This window comes from Hemiscyllium ocellatum, chromosome 2, assembly GCF_020745735.1.
Source record: "Hemiscyllium ocellatum isolate sHemOce1 chromosome 2, sHemOce1.pat.X.cur, whole genome shotgun sequence".
Lineage (NCBI taxonomy): Eukaryota > Metazoa > Chordata > Chondrichthyes > Orectolobiformes > Hemiscylliidae > Hemiscyllium > Hemiscyllium ocellatum.
Window position 1 is genome coordinate 29946216 of NC_083402.1, and position 21189 is coordinate 29967404.

At 39.7% G+C, this 21189-nt stretch overlaps 1 protein-coding gene across 1 annotated transcript in view; it reads left to right on the plus strand.

The window, feature by feature from the left end:
- snx25 (sorting nexin 25) overlaps window positions 1-21189 on the plus strand; it is a 235333-nt gene that overhangs the window by 12947 nt on the left and 201197 nt on the right. The window contains exon 3 of the mRNA XM_060835382.1: window positions 14875-14959. Coding sequence (XP_060691365.1) covers window positions 14875-14959 — 85 coding nt within the window. The remainder of the gene's footprint in view (window positions 1-14874; window positions 14960-21189) is intronic.

A 21189-nucleotide genomic window follows, 5' to 3' on the forward strand; every position in this document is an offset into this window, starting at 1 on the left:
GGGTGCTGCCTGACCTGTGCTTTTCCAGCAACACACTCCCAACTCTGATCTCCAGCATTTGCTAACTTCACTGTTGCCTTGCAAATGTTGAGTCTCTATATGCTGTCTTCACCACTTACTTTCCTACCTATGTGTCATCAGCAAATTTAGTAACTGTACCAGCTGTGCCTTCATCCAAGTCATTTGTATAAATTGTAAACAGTTGAGTCCTCTGAACTGGTTGCTGTGAAGTGAGTCCATTTCTGCAGGAGTGGAATTGAAATCTTTTGAGTGCATTGCAAGATATGAAAGTGTTGATGGACTAGACTGAACTGAACTGAAAGTTTACTTTGTGTACTGCATTTTTGTATTCACCTCTAAGTGTTATCTATGATACGAGCACCTTTACTCGAACATTCATGAAAATGTTGATCTGAAATGTATCTTGCCTGCTTTCTGTAAGGACTTGAGCACTTACTGAAAAAAATCTTGAAAGATTTATGTGGCAGATCAACCGCTGTTGACCTTGTTGTCCTGCAAGATTGTTGTATATCAGATTAGGAGAATTATATATCATTTTATAGTGAACTTGTTCAAGTTAAATTCGTGGAGCTTTGATTACTTGTGTTAGCATACTAAATGATTTGTGTCTGTGCTGAATCTATAATTCTGCAAACAAAATTTGCTGAAAACTCAGCAGGTCTGGCTGTATCTGTGGAAAGAAATAGTTGAAGTAGAGTTCAATGACACAGTTCTTAGTTTTACTAAATTTTCCAAACTTGCCATCCGCTTGATGGAACTCTGTTTTGTTACTGAAATGGCTTCCTAAAATGTAAACCAACTGTGACTAAATGATTGCCCTGCACAAATGTAGTATTGATTATTTTCTCTCGTTCTTTCTGCTTCCCTGTGGAAAAAAAAGTCTTTGGCTATTCTTACTTTTTCCACTGGCACCATTTGTACAGAGTTTTTGTACTGTCTCGAAATCATGCAGTTTTTCTTTTTTATTTCCTGTTTTATACTATTTATTTACTTCTATCACTGTCTCTTCCTTTTTAATTTCATAAATTTATTGTCCATTGCTAATGGGAGTAGAGAGCTGTCTGCTGCAGATCTGGAAGTTCATTGTGTAACTCCCGGTCCTTGTTTTCCACTCCACAATGTATCACATAAATGCCAAACATTAAAGCAAACTTTGCACTGACCCTTGGGTCTAATACCAAAGCCTTTGTAAAGTAGGACAATTGTGAGTATTGTTTTTTTCTATTGGTGTTAATTTGAACTAATTCCTTCTAATGCTGTTAGTATTGCCTTGGTGTTTTTCAGTTTAAGTTAATGCCTTAACTCAAATTAATAAGTGAATTTTTTTAAAAAGAAACAAGTCCCTAAGGAATTCAGAAAAATGCTCTGGCCTAAAACCAATATATCGTTTAAAAAAATTTGTTTTAAGTGTTCCGATGCAAGAGCTCATGTAAACTGAAAGATGGAAAAAGTAGTAAAATCTGGAACTGGAGTATGCACTGTTTAGTCATAGTGACACCAAAGGATTTTAAATAAATAGAACAGAAATTTCTGGAGAAGCTCAGCAGGTCTGGCAGCACCTGTGCAGAGAAATCAGTATTAACATTTCGAGTCCAGTGACGCCCCTTCAGAACTTTGTCAGAGGCTTTTTAACTTCTATTTGCGCACTTAATGATAAAAAAAGGATTAAAGTTTAATTTTATAACTTAAAAGAAAATGTTTGTTAGCATGTTATTTATGTTAATATAACTGGGGATACAACCAAATCAAAACAACCAAAAGAAATTGATAGCTTTTGATAATTTTTAAAAAATTTATTGAAGGGATTGGCCTTCTCTGGCTGAGCCAGTATTTGTTGCCCATCCCAAATTACCCTTGGGAAGGTGGTGATGAGCTGACTCATTATGAAGTTCAACTTTTGTTTGATAAGGCTCTGGTGAAACATCTTGAAGATTTTCACTTTGCTTCTCATTTTTACACCGTCAACATAATGCTCCCTCCTCTACCATTTTCTCCTGTCAATCACTAAATCTTTTAACCTGCTGTATTCTTGTCACCACAGTCTTCCATCTGATTTTAAGTTTATTCTTTTCCTTTCCTTCCTGGCAATCCCATTTCCATCACTTGGCTCATTCCATAACAAATGGCCATAGAAATCGTTCTGTCATAATGCGCGTTTCATCAAAGTGAATTCGTGGTAACATGATTGACTAATTTGGAATGCTATTTCTACAGCGCGAACTTTTAAACTGTGTGTTGGCTGTAATGCATTTACAGCTCCAACACCTTTTAAGCGCTGTTTCTGTAGCGTGATTTTTCTATAACAGGATTACACAAGCATGCCACCATTGTGTTATAAAAGAATTGACCATTTCAATTTCTTGTTAGTTACTGTAGTGGACGCTTCCACAGACTTCACTGAGCCCCAATATATTTGTTCCTGATTTTGCCCATTCTTGTTGTTCCACATGTCAGTCTCAGCATCCACATTTTCACGTGCTGTAGGAGCTATATAAATGTTCTTGTGTTATCTGAAAAAGACTGCTGCAGATAAGTTAGTTCTCTTGTCACTAGTAAATAAATTATATTAAATGCTATAAAAGGAATTTGTTCAGCACATTTTGAGATAGCGATTTGTAAACATTTTTCTTTTATATTAAAATATGTTAAGATATTTTCCCACAAGTTTGATTAAAAGATCTGTAGTTGTGATTTGCTCTTGGGTCAAGTACAAGAAAAATAAAAATAAAAAACACTAATGTCTTAAGTGTCATGATTGTGATGATATACAAACCAATAAATCATTTGTCTGCAAATATGTGGGTGCAAGTTTTTCCTAATCTACATAAGCATGTGGTAGTTCTAGGCACTAGTATACTTCACTTTTTTTTTCAAATTATTGCAAATACTATACAGGTTATTCCCAACGTTTTGCACGTTTGCTTAATGCCAATTTGCTTTTACAAAGGATGTACTTCTGTACCTCTCTTTGCTAGCCAAAAGAGGATTTCGCTTTTACAAATAAATGTGCGCAGCGAGAATGGCACCACTAAGCGCCTTCCCTGGAAACTACACTCAGTATTAAGCTGCCATAGCTTTGAACCATGTCTGCTAGCATCTGTGCTTTGTTTCTATTTATTTTGTGCGTCCGTTAGCAAGGTATGTCTGAAGATATCCGAAAAGCCTGAGGCAGCTCATAAGGCACAGTGGTTAACACTGCTGCCTCACAGCGCCAGAGACCCGGGTTCAATTCCTGGCTCAGGCGACTGACTGTGTGGAGTTTGCACATTCTTCCTGTGTCTGCTTGGGTTTCCTTCGGGTGCACTGGTTTCCTCCCACTGTCCAAAAATGTGCAGGTTAGGTGAATTGTTAGGTGAAGGGGTAAAGGTAGGGGGTATGGGTGGGTTGTGCTTCGGCAGGTCGGTGTGCCGAAGGGCCTGTTTCCACACTGTAAGTAATCTAATCTAATCAAGGCTGTTACACTTCGCGTAAAACTGGATGTAATTAAGCGTTCCGATCGAGATTAATGAAATAAAGATGTGTGTGCATTGAACTTCTCTGCATCCACCATTTGTACTATTTACAGGCAGAGAGAAAATCTTGAAAGCTGCCGAAGTTACTGTTCGTTCTGCTCGTAGCGGAGTGGTCTCTTTTAGTCGGCATCCTGTACTGGATAAAATGGGAAGTCTCTTGCTTGATTGGATTGATGGTGGTGTTCTGTTAAGTTACCTTAAACTTAAGGAGAAATCAGTCAGTCTTTTTTATAAGCTGAAACAGAAAGCACTGGATGATGATGAAAGTGTTGCGAAAGTGGATTTTAAAAGTAATCATGGGTGGTTTGATTGACTTTTGAGGTGAGGGCGACTTCCTAGGTTAAAGGTTACTGGAGAGAGTGCTTGGGCTGATACTGAAGCTGTCAAAGTTCCTAGAAGAATTGAAGAAAATAATTACAAAGGGTGGTTATTTGTATAAGCAAGTGTTTAACTGTGACAAAATGGAATTTATTGGAGAAGAATTGCTGAGCAAGACATTTATTTCGATAAGAGAAAAGCAGGCTGAGGGTCACAAGGCACTAAAGGACAGGTTTATCCTAATGCCTATTATTAACATCACTGGTGATGCTGTCTTAGGCCTGTACTAGTGTACCATTCAGAAACTCAGAGGACACTTAAAAGCATTGATAAGAATACACTTCCTGTTGTGTTTTGTTCACATCCCAGTGGTTGGAAAACCCAAGTGATTTTTTTCTGTCTTCCTGAATGGATACTTAAATCCTTTTTGTTGAAAAATACTGTAGAGAAAATAACACCAATAATAGCTGACTTGTGATTGTCGATAACTGTGCTGCTCATCCACCTGGCATCGCCGAGTATGGCAGTGACATTAGTGTTGTGTCCTTACTGCTGAATACAACGTCATTGCTGCAGCGGGTGACCAAGGCCTAATAACCACAATTAAGGCTAACTATACGCAAAATGTGATGCGTTTTATTGTAAGCACCATTGACATATAGGGCAACTCCAAAGCATCTTTGCGAGAGATCTGGAAACAGTACAATATAAAACTGGCAATCGCCAAGCTTGGAGATGCTCATGATAGGCTCGCAGTCTTGATGAGAAATGGCGTTTGGAGAAAAACTGTGTCCTGAAGCAATGAACAATTTTAAAGCCTGAGAACCAGAAACAACAAATACGGCAATAGTGACTTTGGCTAATGAGGCCGAGTCTGTGAAAGTTTGTGAAGATGATGTTGAAGAGGTTTTGGCATCCCATGACAGATAAAGAGCTGATGCAATTGAAAGAGGAAAGGATGCGATTTGAAACTGCATGCAATAGCGAACTGCCTGAAAGTGTAGTCATCCAGGAACTGAACGTGAAGCACTTGCTTGAGATTTTTGCTATGATTGGCAGTGCTGCAATGATTAATGAAAAGCATGGGAACGTAGGTTTAGGGCAGGTTTTGAGTGCCTAAAAGGAACTGTATAATAGAAAAATGCGCAAGGCTAAGCAGTCAAGCACACTGTCGTATTTCAAGGCTTCCCTCAGTCGACGACAAACCTCTATATTTGACATCGAGGCAGGCAGACATAGAAGAAACTTAAATGTTAGTGACCTGCCTGTTCTGATGAATTTAGATGATGCTGAGCTGTTAAAAGATGACCCTCTTCCTAACTCTCCTCCACCTCAGTCTCCTGTACCTCCCAACACCCCAACTGCTGCTCTTTAGTGTTAGATCAGGTTTTATGTGTTATTTGGTGTGATTTAGTAGATTATGTTTTACGTTTGGGAACACGCAAATTTTTCCCATATAAACTAATGGTAATTGCTTTTTCACTTTACGCCATTTTAGCTTACAAATGGTTTCATAGGAACGCTCTAGTTTCGGATTCAGTATGTGAATGTACCTACTAGAGAAGGTGCAAAACGTGATCTACTCTTGGGAAATAAGGCAGGACAGGTGACTGAGGTGTCAGTGGGGGAGCACTTTGGGGCCAGCGACCATAATTCTATTCTTTTTAATATAGTGATGGAAAAGGATAGACCAGAACTAAAAGTCGAAGTTCTGAATTGGAGGAAGGCCAATTTTGATGTTATTAAGCAAGAACTTTTGAAAGCTGATTGGAGGCAGATGTTCACAAGTAAAGGGATGGCTGGAAAATGGGAAGCCTTCAAAAATGAGATAACGAGAATCCAGAGAAAGTATATTCCTGTCAGGGTGAATGGAAAGACTGGTAGGTATAGGGAATGCTGGATGACTAAAGAAATTGAGGGTTTGGTTAAGAAAAAGAAGGAAGCATATGTCAGGTATAGACAGGATAGATCGAGTGAATCCTTAGAGTATAAAGAAAGTAGGAGTATACTTAACAGGGAAATCAGGAGGGCAAAAAGGGGACATAGCTTTGGCAAATAGGATTACGGAGAATCCAAAGGGTTTTTACAAATATATTAGGGACAAAAGGGTAACTAGGGAGAGAATAGGGCCCCTCAAAGATCAGCAAGGCAGCCTTTGTGTGTATCCACAGAAAATGGGGGTGATACTAAATGAATATTTCACTTGGTTGAGTTTTTTGAAGAAGTAACAAAGAAGATTGAGGGCAGAGCAGTAGATGTGATCTATATGGACTTCAGTAAAGCGTTTGACAAGGTTCCCCATGGGAGACTGATTAGCAAGGTTAGATCTCATGGAATACAGGAAGAAGTAGCCATTTGGATACAGAACTAGCTCAAAGGTAGAAAACAAGGTGGTGGTGGAGGGTTGTTTTTCAGACTGGAGGCCTGTGACCAGTGGAGTACCACAAGGATCAGTGCTGGGCCCTCTACCTATTGTCATTTCCATAAATGATTTGGATGCGAGCATAAGAGGTACAGTTGTAAGTTTGCAGATGACACCAAAGTTGGAGGTGTAGTGGACAGTGAAGTGGGTTACCTCGGATTACAACAGGATCTGGACCAGATAGGCCAGTGGGCTGAGAAGTGGCAGATGGAATTTAATTCAGATAAATGCGAGATGCTGCATTTTGGGAAAGCAAATCTTAGCAGGACTTATACATTTCATGGTAATGTCCTAGGGAGTGTTGCTGAACAAAGAAACCTTGGAGTGCAGGTTCATAGCTCCTTGAAAATGGAGTCGCAGGTAGATAGGATATTGAAGGAGGCGTTTGGTATGCTTTCCTTTATTGGTCAGGGTATTGAGTACAGGAGTTGGGAGGTCATGTTGCGGCTGTACAGGACATTGGTTAGACCATTTGTTGGAATATTGTGTGCAGTATTGGTCTCCTTCCTATCGGAAAGATGTTGTGAAACTTGAAAGGGTGCAGAAAAGATTCACAAGGATGTTGCCAGGGTTGGAGGATCTGAGCTACAGGGAGAGGCTGAACAGGCTGGGGCTGTTTTCCCTGGAGCGTCGGAGGCTGAGGGGTGACCTTATAGAGGTTTACAAAATTATGAGGGGCATGGGTAGGATAAATAGGCAAAGTCTTTTCCCTGGGGTCGGGGAGCCCAGAACTAGAGGGCATAGGTTTAGGGTGAGAGGGGAAAGATGTAAAAGAGACCTAAGGGGCAACTTTTTCTCACAGAGGGTGGTACGTGTATAGAATGAGCTGCCAGAGGAAGTGGATGGAGGCTGGTACAATTGCAACATTTAAGAGGCATTTGGATGGGTATATGAATAGGAAGGATTTGGAGGGATATCGGCCGAGTGCTGGCAGGTGGGACTAGATTGGGTTGGGATATCTGGTCGGCACGGACCGGTTGGACCGAAGGGTCTGTTTCCATGCTGTACATCTGACTCTGACTTATCACAATATATGCTCACAATGGGTGACCTTCTAATTTTTTTTTCCTCCCTGTTTACTGAACTGGATAATGTTCTGATGAACTGGAGGCAGTTTATTTGGAATATTTTTGTTCTTGGCTGGTTGGGAGGTTTGGTTTGATAAATGTTTTGTTTTTCCCCTCAACTACTGATGGCGCAGTATGGTCTGAAGTTTCTGCCATCATTCAGTTTGTTTCGTTTTGTTGCTGATTCCTCAAATTTGGAGATCCAGTGTCATAATAAACTTGGAGTAGTTGCACATCAAACTTCGAAATCCACAAAATCTTTTTTGATTGCTTTTGTGTTTTCGTGAAATCTTACCAGCAGGCTAACTATGTTTGAATTGATAGGCTGCAAGTCTAACTCTAGCTTCCAGCTATTCTAATCTTGTTGGCCGGACAACTGCTGCTTTGATTTATACTCTCTCTGAATACTCTGATTTCTAGCACCAAACTGGTTATTACCGGGTGTCCTCTGGTCTTTTTTGCGTAACCTATTTGCAAATTAGCAAGACCAAATCTTTTGATTTGCAGTCATAGCTAGTTTAGGTAATATTTATTCAGTGACTCTAATTATTGATAATTTGTGGTGACCCACCGTGAGAGGTGTCATTGCTGTTTAGAAGGATACAAATTGAGGGATTACTGCATGACGACTAAGAAAAGCTATTTTATTGCAGCTTGCATTTTCATTCTTCTTGGTTTGAGCAGTGTTGGAACACATGTTAATTTAATTTATTTCAAATCATTTGCCTGCAAGTGGATTTTTCAGCCTTGTTAACTAGTCTTGCATGTCCCTGGAGTTGAATTGCAGCCTGTGATGTGAACAGATGGCAGCAACCTTGTCAGGGGTGATGTAATCTGTGCTATCCTCAGGGAATGCTATATTGTTGAAGGCACCTGCCTTCAAGTACTTCAATTGTTTCCTGAAGACACTGTGGCACCTTTCGAAGAAGGGCAGATAGTTCTGTTTCTAACGGGCGCATTTCTCCCTTGAGCAGTACCACCAAAACCAAATGAATGAATGATTCATTTATTGCTGTTTGTAGGAATCTTGTTTTTAAAATGGATTTCATATTTGCTTACATAACAGCAGTCACTTGAAAGGAAATAATTGTCTTTAATATGCTGTGAGACATTATCCTGCTGTGTTGATTCAACTCTTCTTCATCTCTTGGGCAGAGACTTAAAAAGTCCCCACAACTTTCTCCCCATGATCAGTGTAATGCATGGTGCTTTTTCTCAGAGGTTATTTTTGTAGTTTGAGCAGGAGCTGCCTAGTGGTGTTCATTTATGTGACTTCTGCAGTGCATAGTCACAGCTCCTGTATACTTTAAGGACTATCTATACAGTCCAGGCTTGGTCATGAGAAAGGTTATTGCTGCTGAGAATTAGGTCTGTATTAAGATACAAAAGAAAATAAACCCTTATAGCTTTCTTTATTATTGCATTTAGGAAGATTTAATTTAGTATGACCTCCACACATTCCTCCCTCCTCAGCCTTTCCTGTGCCACAAACTGTTATCTGACAAAGTGTGGGAAGTCAAGCTGTTTTCAAGCTTCTGTGACTGCAGTGCCATAATTGGATTGAGAGATGGCCTGAGTTGACTTGCTCAATTTATTTGATCATGGTGCCATTTTCCCCTGCACCATCAATGTTTCCTTTCATTGTTGTGCTCACTGAAGCTGAGAGCTCAGCATGAAAATCAAAAAAAACACACAGCCCAGAAATGTCACCTATAAACTGAGCCACAGTATTCAAAGACTGAGCTTTGTTTGTAGTAAGTGCTGCACAGAAGGGTGTTACATTAAGTTTTTGACAAGGTTACCATGTAGGTACTGAACCTAAAACCATGGTAACACAGTTAGGATTAGCAGTTAGCTCCTGTCTTGTTATAAATTTAATTTGACTTTAATATAAATTCAGATTCAAAGTAGATAGGCGTCCCTCCAAACTGGGATACTTGGATGCTTTTCTGTAATTTCTAAAAGGCATGATGCAATTTGTTCATCAATCTCTGCACTTCAGTGTAAAATATGATTTCCTATTTTTTAACGAAGGAACAGTTCGCAACTTATTTGGAAACCAGCAGATGCCACTTACGGAGCATATATCGATAGTAAGGTGGGCACTGCCCTATAATTTTATTTAATAGACATTTTCCTGTACTCGTAGAGAAACATTAATTTTCTATCCGTCTATACACCTTAAATGGTACAGAGATTTGTGCATTTTGGTTTCATGCTCTTTGTGTTGATTTTGTTCTTTGTGTTGTCAGCAAAATTTACATGAATTTACTCATGTTTGTGTGTCTCTACCACCTGGCCTACCCCTCCTTGCTAAATGGTTTTAACATCCAATCTTTCAATAAATAAGGATGGATATAACTGATATCTCTTGATGGATAGTTTAGCTTTTGATTTAAAAAAAAAACAAGATTTTGATTGTCAAAGATTAATCTTTGTTTTGGTTGCCTTGTGATTTTCTTTTTGTTGCCTTATCAGCAGATACTAGTTGCTCAGCTAGAAAGTTGAGTTCAAGTTTCACTCTTGAAATGGAGAGTAGAAGGTCCTGTCTAATATTGCTGTGGAGTGCTGAGGGAAAGCTTAGTGTCCCCAAAAGTTTCCTCACCCTTATTTTGAAGTTCCTTGGGTCCTAGCTGATGTTTACTCTTCAAATGATACCACTTTAACCTAAAAAAAATCACATTGCTGTTTGTATGATCTTATTGTGTGTAAAATGCTGCATTTCCTATATTATAACAGTGATTACATCTTAAAACTATTTCTTCAGCATTTTGGAACACTCTAAGCTTGTGAAATGTGACATAGAAATATAAGTTGAGTCATACAGCATGGAAACAGAATCTTCAGTCCAACCAGTCCATACCAACCTTAATCCCAAAGTAAACTAGGTCCATCTGCCTGTGCTTAATCCACATCCTTCCAAACATTTCTTATTCATGTACTTATCCAAATATCTTTTTAAATATTGTAACTATACCTGCATTCACCACTTCCTCTGGAAGTTCATTCTGCACACAAACCACTTTATTAAAAAAAAACAACAAAAAAATGTCTTTTTTAAATCTTTCTCCTCTCACCTTAAAATATGCCCGTCCCGGTCTTGAAATCCCCTACCATAGGGAAAAGACACCTGCCATTTGCCTTATCTATATCACTCATAATTTTATAAACCTTTATAAGGTCACCCCTGGATATTTTGGCACATACATACCTAAATATTACATTATTTGATAGCAATATGAAAAGGCTAGCCTAAATTTGAAATTAAATCTGTCGAAAATTCCGTCCTCCGTGCTTTTTAGCCAACAACATACGTGACTTCGGAGTTTGAATTGTGACCAGTCACCAAGGTATGACATTCAAAAAATGCACTTAGCCTTACCAACTTTGCAGGATTGTTATACTGAATATGACATGAAAGCTATGGCCTTAATATCAGCTGATGACTTATTAAATTATGGGAGCTGACTTAATGCAGGTCACGCATCAAAGGAAAGAAAGGGGAGAGAAGACCCATTCTTGTGGCTGTTTTGTTGCTGTGATATTGTCACAATGTGCTGCCAATGAAAGTAGCAGGCTCCAATATCTCTGAATTAAAAAAATAAATCTGTTCCAGCTTCAAGTATTCCTTTCCTTTACTATTAAATGTTTAGTGTTTGCATTGAAGTGCTGATCTAAATGTGTTGAAAGTCCTTGTTAGTTTCCAACTTTGTATTCTCTTGATTCCTTATTTATTGGGCGAGTAACTTAATTTATAACTTTTTGGTTGGTTTCCTTTGTTAAATTCTGCACATAATGTGCTGACCTTTTCAATTTGACCAATTCAAGAACCATTTAAGCTTTCATATTAAGAATAAAAGGACTGATGACATTCTATGTAACTCTGTAACGAAAATTTTATTTCTGCAGCATGTGGCTAAAACTGATTTTTTTTTAACGTAATGACTCGTCTGGTTTTATCGATTCAACTTTCGTAGACTCAAGGAAAATATTTGGGTGACTGTAGATGGGGCAGGCAATCTGAGCAGGTGTCCCCTGCGACTATCTCCCTGCCAACAAGTATTCAGTTTTTGATAGTGATGAGGTCCGATGGCCCATCAGGTGACAGCAGCAGCAGCCAGAGCAGGGGAACCATGTCTGGCACTGCTGTGCAGAGGGAAGGGGTAAAGCATAGTGGAGCTATAGTTAGGGGCACAGATAGGCATTTCTGTTCGCGCAAGAGTGAATCCAGGGTGGAATGTTGCCTCCTGGTGCCAGGGTCATGCACGTCTCTGAGCCTGGCAGGTACATGGCATCCTAAAATGGGTGGGTAAACTGAATTGTCCGTATTGGCACAAATGACATAGGTAGGAAGGGTGACAAAGTCCTGCACTGACAATTCAAGGAGTTTGGTAGTAAACTAAAAAGTAGGCCTCTATGATAATAATCTCAGAATTACTCCCTGTGCCACCTACCACTGAGACTAGGAACAGAGACAATACAATTGAACACGTGGCTAAAGAGTTGGCATACAGGGGAGGCCTTCAGATATATGGATCATTGGGATGTCTTCCAGGGAAAGTGGGACCTATATAGGAAAGTCAGGTTTGCATCTAAACTGGAGAGGCAGCAATATCCTGGCAGGGCGGGGTTTAATCGTGCCATTTGGGAGGGTTTAAACTAGTGTGGTAGGGGAGTGGGCGCAGCAGATCAGGAAGTGTAGAGATGGGGGAAGAGCTTGAGACTAAAGCAAATATAGTTAAGTGGAAGAGCAGTCAGGGAGAGGTTGCTGAGTTCAACAGAACTGTATTTTCTTCACTGCAGGAAGTATAATGGGTAAAACAAATGAACTCTGAGCCTGGATAAATGAATGCAATTATGATGTTGCTATCATATAGATATGGTTGTGAGAGAAAGAGGTTTAGCAGCTTGACTTTCTGGGATATCGTATTTTAGATGAGACAGAGGAGGAAGTAAAAAGGTGGGGAGAGTTGCATTACTGGTTAGGGAACATATCACAGCTGTGTTGAGGGAGGACACCCTAGAGGGATCTTGCAAGGCATTATGGGTAGAGCTCATGAATATGAAGAGTGCAATTGCAATGCTGAGATTGTATTACAGAGCTCTCATCTGACAGCAGGAGATAGAGAAAGAAATGTAGCCAGATTCTGGAAGATGTGAAAATAACAGTGTTGTTGTAGTGGGTGATTTCCCCATATCGTCTGAAACTTCATTAGTAATGTGGGTTTGGATTGGGAGCAATTTGGTAGGTGTGTCCAGGAGGATTTATTTTGAAACAGTATGTGGATAGTCCAGTGTGGGAGGGAGTCACACTAGACCTGGTATTGGGTATTGAGCCCAGCCAATGAGTGAAGTTTCAGTGGGGGAACATTTTGGGAATAGAGACCATAATTCTACAAGTTTTTCAGATATTTATGGATAAGGACAAAAGCGGACCTTAGATGGTTTTGTTAAATTGGGGGAAGGCCAACCATGACAGAATTAGGCAAGAATTGGAGAATGTGCATTGGGATCAGCTATTTGGGGGTAAATCCACATCTGACGTGGGAATATTTTAAAAACCAGTTGATTAGGCTGCAGGGGTGTGGCCGATGTTGTTTCTTTGTTTAAAAGGGAAATAGAGAGAATCCAGGTAATTATAGATTAGTGAGCCTGACATGTGATGGGGAAGATGTGGGAGAAGAAACTGAAACAGGATTTATTCACATTTGGAAGCGAATGGACTTGGTTAAAAATGGGCAGCATGGGAAAATGTAGGTGGTCTGATTAGTAAATTTGTAGATAATACCAAAATTGGCAGTGTTGCAGGTAATGAAGAGAATTGGCAAAAGATAGAGTGGGATACAGATTGTAGATTTGCAAAATGGCAAATGGAGCTTGATTCAGACAAATGCGAGGTGATGCATTTTGCAAGGTCAAATTCAGGTGTGAATTATATAATAAATGGCACAATCCTTGGGGGCATTGGCATACAGAGGGATCTGAGCATACCAAAAGTGGAACAGGGGGATGTAAACAATGTAAAGCCAAAAAATAGCAGGTCTAAATCAGGGATAGGAATCAGCACGGGCTTGTGGGCCAAAGGGCCTGTTCCTGTGCTGTACAGGTATTTTACTGTATTGTATTGTATAACTTCCTGCGGAATCTAATCTTGGATCTCTCCATCACCCTCGACATGTATTACTAATACATTGTTTCATGGGTTTCTATTGACCAGAAATGGTGATTATTCACATAATCTAAAAGTAATTTGTATGCAGATGTGCATTGAAACAGAAGAAATAGGAACAGGTATAGGACTTTTGGCCTTTTGAGTCTCTCTGCCTGTGTGGAATGGATTTCCTGAGGAATTGGGTACAATTACAATGTTTAAAAGGCATTTGGATATGTACATGAATAGGGAAAGGTTTGGAGGAATATGTGACAGGGGCAGGCAGGTGGGCCTAGTTTTGTTTATGATAATGTTCAGCATAGATTGATTAGATTAGATTAGACTTAGTGTGGAAACAGGCCCTTCGGCCCAACAAGTCCACACCGACCCGCCGAAGCACAACCCACCCATACCCCTACATTTACCCCTTACCTAACACTACGGGCAATTTAGCATGGCCAATTCACCTGACCCGCACATCTTTGGACTGTGGGAGGAAACCCACGCAGACACGGGGAGAACGTGCAAACTCCACACAGTCTGTCGCCTGAGTCGGGAATTGAACCCGGGTCTCGGGCGCTGTGAGGCAGCAGTGCTAACCACTGTGCCACCGTGCCGCCCACACGGTTGGACTGAATGGTCTGTTTCCGAGCTATATGACTCAATAAACAAAAGAAATTCAAGAACCTTTACTAGTAAGATGAAATGTAATAAGTTTTGTCTAAATTGTATAAAGCCATATGTCTTGAAAGTGAAATATTGCTGATAGTAGAAATCAGGAATAAAAACAAAGTGTTGGAAAATGTCAATGTCTGACGTCATCTGTGTGTGTGTGTGTGTGTGTGTGTGTGTCTGTGTCTCTCTCACTTGCTCTTTTTGCCCTCTCTCTCACCCTCGCGCTCCCCTCTTTCTTCCTCCCACCCCACACGCAAGTGCCTGTAGCGATTTGATATGGCCATTGTGCTAGATTACAATTGCCAATCTTCCAGGTTTTGGAGATGAATTTCCAGGCACTCCTGCAAGTAACCCAGGAAATCAAAACATACGAGCATTAAAGAAATATTTTTAAAAACATTGCTTTTGTTTGAACACTTGTCTGTTACTTTAAAGCAAAATACTGGCATGGGTGTGGTGGTGGAAGGATTCACAGACCATCCTGTTGAGTCTTTTCAATTATTGTGAGATGAATTGTGTGTCATGAAGATGTGGTGGGAATGGATAATGGGATGCAGGATGTCAGATAACTAACACCCAGGAATATAAACAGCCTGCAGTGGAAAAGTTTGTAGCTTATTTTCTCTAGAAGGGAAACAACATTAAATCAAATGGCATCTGTCCTGTGGACAAATTAGTTCATGACACTTTTTAAATATTTAATTTCAGGGTCGTCTGTCGAGCAGTTCGTCTGAATCTGTGCACACGAGAAGAGTGGTCCTTTCACACAACATGGACAAAGCTTTGAAAGAAGGTATGTTTGTTTTTGATAATTGGAAGATAATATTTTTCATGCGAAAGAGAATAGTCAATTAATGTAACAACATTTTTAATTTAGATCAGAAAATATTTTTATGAATATAAAACATGCATGAGATGGGTCTCATTATCTAGAGGCATTGAAAATAATTGGTGCAGAAATAACATTTCCTTTGTGATGGCAAATAATGCAAACATGGTATGTGTATGTTTTCAATTTGTACATGGAGATAAAATGGCCAATATTGAACAACTTACTTTAATTTCTTATTCTTGTGTGACCAGAGTAGCCTTTCATAATTTTTTAAAGAAAGAGCGCAATTTTTTCATGTAGCTAGGCAGGGATCACGACCTATCAGTAATTCTTTAGTAAATGATCCATTTGGATTTCCAACTGTTCAGTAATGCTTATTGAAATTTGGAATAAACGGCAAAGGAAGGGCGTGTAATGAAGAAACTACTGTAATAAATGCTTTCCGGTCATTCTGAATAGATACTACATACCCTATGATTCAATATGGGTCAATCTGACAACTGTTTTTAGGAGCGTGGTGAGCATGGAGACTGTATCTGTTCATTGTGGAGGGAATTGCAGATAAGCACGCCTTACGTCACAACAGAGGGTTCAGATCTTTGGAGGATTTTAACCAGGAAGTGTTTGATGTTGTTTAAAAATTATGGAAACAATAGAAATACATATAACAGTAAAATTTGTATCTTCTGGCATTGGGGGCAACATTGCAGAAAAGTGTAGTTTTGACATATTCAGTAGTGGGATGGGGTCATGTGAGCCAGGAGCCAGGAGACTGGAGGTGTGGGGACACAGGAGAGGGGGTCAAGGGACCCGAGGTGAGTCACGGGACTGTGGGGAGTGACAAAAGGGTTCTGTTTCCCAATATCCCCTTCCTATCCCTCTCTGGCCTTGAGATCTTAAGTGAAGCATTGTGCACATGCGCTGGTGTCAGCAAACTCAGCCTAACGATAATGAATCAAAAACAGAAATTGTTGGACAAACTCGATAGGTCTGACAGCATCTTGAGAGAAAGTAGACTTAATGTTTCAGGTCCAATGACCCTTCTTCGGAACTTAACACCTGACCCAAAAACTTTAACCCTGCTTTCTCTCTCAAGATGCTGCCAGGCCTGCTGAATTTTTTGAACGCTTTCTATTTTTCTGTCATATTTACAACATCTGCAGTTCTTTTGTTTTACTTGTCCAATGGTAATGAACATAGATTTTGTGCAAGGTAACCTGTGTGGATTTATTTTTACGAGGTAACTAAATTGAATGAAAATGAATATTTTTCTTTTCACCAGAGTTTTGTTTTCCCCCATACAAAAAAGAATGACAGGCCCACTGATTAAATATGGATTATGGTACTCAATCATCCAAGCCAGGGTGGTTCCATGTCTAGTACCATTTCTATGCTGTGCTAGTATAACTGCTTTTCGTAATATATATAAATGATTTGGATGTGAACATTGGAGGTCTGGTTAATAAGTTTGCAGATGTCTACCATACCACCAATTTTGTTGACAATGAAGAAGGTCACCACAGACCACCACGGCACTTTGATCAGATGGGTCGATGGGCCAAGCAGTGGCAGATGGAGTTTAATTTAGATAAATGTGAGGTGTCTTTTGGAAAAGCAAATCGGGGCAGGACTTACATACTTAATGGTAAGGTCCTGGGAGTTGTTGTGAATAAAGAGACCTTGGAGCGCAGATTCATAGCTCCTGGGAAGTGGAGTCGTGGATAGATAAGATGGTGAAGAAGGCCATTGGTATGCTTGCCTTTATTGGCCAGTGCATTAAATATAGGAGTTGGGAGTTGTGTTGTGGCTGTACAGAACATTGGTTAGGCCAATTCTGGAATACAGTGTGCAATTCTGGTTTCTCCGCTATGGGAGCAATGTTGTGAAACATGAAAGGGTTCAGAAAAAAAAAAATTACAAGGATTTTGCCACAGTTGGATGGTTTGAGCTATAGAGAAAGGCTGAATAGGCTGTGACTGTTTTCCCTGGAGCATTGGAGGCTAAGGGGTGACCTTTGAGAAATTTATAAAATCATGAGGGATATGGATAGGGTGAATAGCTAAGGTCTTTACAGGGTAGGGGAGTCTAAAACTAGAGGGCATAGATTTAAGGTGAGAGGGGAAAGATTTAAAGGGACCTAAAGAGCAGCTTTTTAATGCAGAGTGTGGTGTGAATATGGAATGAGCTGCAGAGGAAGTAGTGGAGGCTGGTACAATTACAACATGTAAAAGGTATCTGCATGTGTACTTGAATAGGAAAGGTTTAAAGGGATATGGGCCAAATGCTGGCAATGGGACTAGATTAATGTAGGATATCGGGTTGGCATGGATGAATTGGACCAAAGGGTTTGTATCCATGCTGTACATCTCTCTGCCTCTCTGACTGTACCTTAGTCTGCGTGAAGGGGGAGTGGTGTACATTCTACAAGTGCTAAAGTTTGCTATAAAGAGAGCAATCCAAATTCTGATTATGTACTGTACTGCACTGAGAGAAGACTTGGCAAATAGATACACAACAGAAAACCATTATCAAACCAATTTTAGTTGCAGGTGCAGTGACGTTGTCCGGTGAAAGTTTTGAGGCTGCATAGTCTGAGGTAACAATGGGTCAATTAGGTTCTCTTAGCTTTTCTCTGACCACAATCCCTTACTGTTACTGTCACAAGTCTCTCACTTGCAACATGTCTCGACTCTCACAGGTCCCAATCACTACTCTTACAGGTGTGGGGAACAGCAATTTCCTATCACCAAGTGGATTCACAATGGTTTATAAAGGTTTGGGGTGCTGGATGCAAGTTTGCTTGCTGAGCTAGAAGGTTTTTTTTCAGCTATTCTGTCGTTGTACTAGTTAACATCATCAGTGAGCCTCCGGTGAAGCACTAGTGTTAGGTCCCGCTTTCTATTTATTTGTCTTAGTTTCTTAAGGTGGGTGATATCATTTCTGGTTCTTCTCTCAAGGGATGGTAGATGAGGTCCAAATCGGTGTGTTTAAAATCGGAGTTCTGGTTAGAATGCCAGTCTTCTAGGAATTCTCATGTGTCTCTCCGTTTAGCTTGTCCTAGGATGGACGTGTTGTCCCAGTCAAAGTGGTGTCCTCCTTTGTCTGTATGTAAGGATACTGGTGATAGTGGGTCATGTCTTCTACTGGCTAGTTTGTGTACATGTATCCTGGTAGCAAGTTTTCTGTCTGTTTGGCTGATGTAGTGTTTGTAACAGTCCTTGCATGGTATTTTGTAAGTTACAATCATCATTTTGGGATGCATTGCATTAACCAATAAGCAATCTGTTGTAGATTGTTGTGAAGAGACCTAGCCTTTGTTAAAGAACAAAATGAAATTATTGCCCTGCTTGTCACATGGCAAATACTTCTGTAAACACTTTGCAGTCTGTACAACATCCTGCTTCTGCAGAACTATTTGATGCTGGGTGTTATTGTAGGATTAGTGTATTTGACTTTAATCTTGCAAAGAGATATTTGGAACTCTTTAAATAACTGGACCGTTATCTGACACCAACACCTGACTCATAAAGTGCAAAACAACTTTGTAAAGCCGAGGTAGTTTTGACACTCGTGATATTGGATGTGGACTCAACGTTTGTCCACTTTCTATGGTTTTGACCAAAATGAGGTACTCTTTCCGTTTCATTTCCATGATTCTCTGGTGTTTGAACATGAAACAAAAGAGACTGTAGTTGGATCATTTCTCACTTAGTGACCAACTTCACAGCTTTTCACCTTTTTATCAAAACAAAATACTCTAGGTGCTGGAATTATAAAGTACAAGATCTGCAGATCTGCAAGCATCTTTGGAGAGAAAAACAGTTAATGATTTGGGTCCAATTTGAATCTTGTTCATGAAGATTATTGTTTATACTGGCTCAGCCTGGTTTAACCAAATCATATTAAATCACTATCTTCCCATCAGGGAGACTTTGTTCCCTCCAAATACCATCAATAGCAATTCATAGGGTAGATTCTGATGATTCATCCAAACAATAACTTGACCCAAAAATGGAAAAGTTTTGTAGAAGGCCATGTGATCTGGGGGCCGCTTATACTTTCTTTCTGAGAGCATACTGAAAAAAAACTGAAAGTTTTTTTAAATTCTGACTTGCCTTTCTACTGTGGTTTTTGGCATTGTAGCTTCAGCCTTTATTACTTCTATCTTCCATATGATGATTTTCTTGCTGAGTATAATTTTATGATCTCTGTGCTCAAGAGCATCTTCTGTTTCCACATACACCATATGAAGGTTTGAAGATTTTTAAGCTTCTGAACTAGATTAAGATCCACCATGATCTTAATATTGAGCATAACTCTTTATGATGTTTGACTTTTGCAGAATAATTTGATTGGAAATGGGGCTGTTTACATGTTTGGTTTCCATAGCAAGAGTGATATATCAATTTCTGACTGAGACTGTAAATGTGGCTACCGTGGCCTTGATACCTCCGATCTGGTGGAATTTCCCTGTTGTTTTTAGAAAAGAACATGTTGTAATCTGTAACCATCTCTTTCTGCCATTTCCATGGATGTGGCCTCATCGTGGGGTGCCTGCTATGTCTTCACTCAAAAGCTTTATGTGGATTTTATTTGAGTGATGGAATTTTGCAGCACAGAAAGTTGTCTCTGAAAAGGGTATTTTTTTTTCTATTTACTTACCCCCCCCCGCATAAATTTGTATATCTTGCTCACGATCACTTCAGACTTGTCTGTTCTCAAGAAAGCAACCCCAGCCTATCTAATGTCTCTGCATTGCTGAAACACTCCAGTCAAGCAACATCTTGGTGAATCTCTTCTACACCCTCTCTAGTGCAACCACATCCTTCCTGTAGTTGGTAACTAGGTTGTCTGTTGATATTTTACACAGCTACATTATAACCTCTTGATCTTGTATTCAATTCCTCAACTAAGAAAGCAGGTGGATTGCTTACTTTTCAGAATCCTCTTATCAACCTGTCCTATTGTGCTTCATGGAAGTGCAGGCATGTATACCAAGGTCCCTCTGATTCTCTGTACTTCCTAGAGATTCTACAGTTCGTCATGCACTCTAAGGTTTCTAATGAATTACTGAATGCATTGAAGAGAGTTAAGAGAAAAATAAAGATGGTCTCTTGGCTTTGATGAGTTTATGTTGATTGTGAACAGAGGTTTGAGAAAAGTGGTTATCCAAGACCGTGCGCAAAATTTTTGGATTCCGAATGGAAAGATGTTTTCCCTACAAATTACAAAAAATTTCTGTCCAAGTATAAATTAAAATATTTGGAGCACATTCCCATCAGAGAGAATCAATGTTGTGTTTCAAATGTCAGTAGCAATGAATGCACAACTACAGGGCATGCTTTTCTGAGTGAGCAATAGTTACCTTATTAATGAGCAATATCTGCCTAAATTCTGTGGTGTAAGAATGTTTGCAAGGTTTAGAATGTGGATGACATCACCACTGATGGTCACAAATCACCTGGTGAGGATGATTTGCCTAGCGATTTAATGGAAACAGATTTGTCTCAAGTATCTTGTCAATATGTGGTAATAGTTAGTGATTAAAATGCAGAAACATTAGCTTCTTTACATTTGAGGGAGCATCCTTATAGTAATTTTGTGAGCCCAAAATTCTGAATCACATTCACTGAGGTGCATATTTGTGGTTTTCAGTTTCACGTATGCTATTTCAAGTGTCTGATGTATCTCAATTGGAAACAACTTCACCTCCCAAGTCAGATGGCTGTGGGTTCACTTTCTGTCATAGGATTTGGGATAAAATTCAGGCTGACTCAGTAATTCAGCACTGAGTAATACTCCAGTGTTTGAAGTGTGATGTTTCTGATAAATTATTAAATGGGGCTGTACCTACCTGCTCAGTGCATCAGATCTTTTGCATTTACTTAAACACATAAATAGAAAGTGGGTCATAACACCAGTGCTTTACCAGACGCTCACTGATGATGACTAGTATGGTGACAAAACGCCTGAAAACAAACCTTCCGGCTCAGCGAGCAAACTAACATCTAGAACCTTTAACCCAAGCAACAAGTCTTCTCCAGAGTCGCTGGAATGATGTTATTTTATTGATTATGGAGTTTAATTTTATCCAATCATAAAGCAGACCATTTTGTCACTAGTCCCACCTGCCTGTTCCTGGCCATATCCAGCCAAACCTTTCTAATTCATGTATCTATCCAAATGTCTTT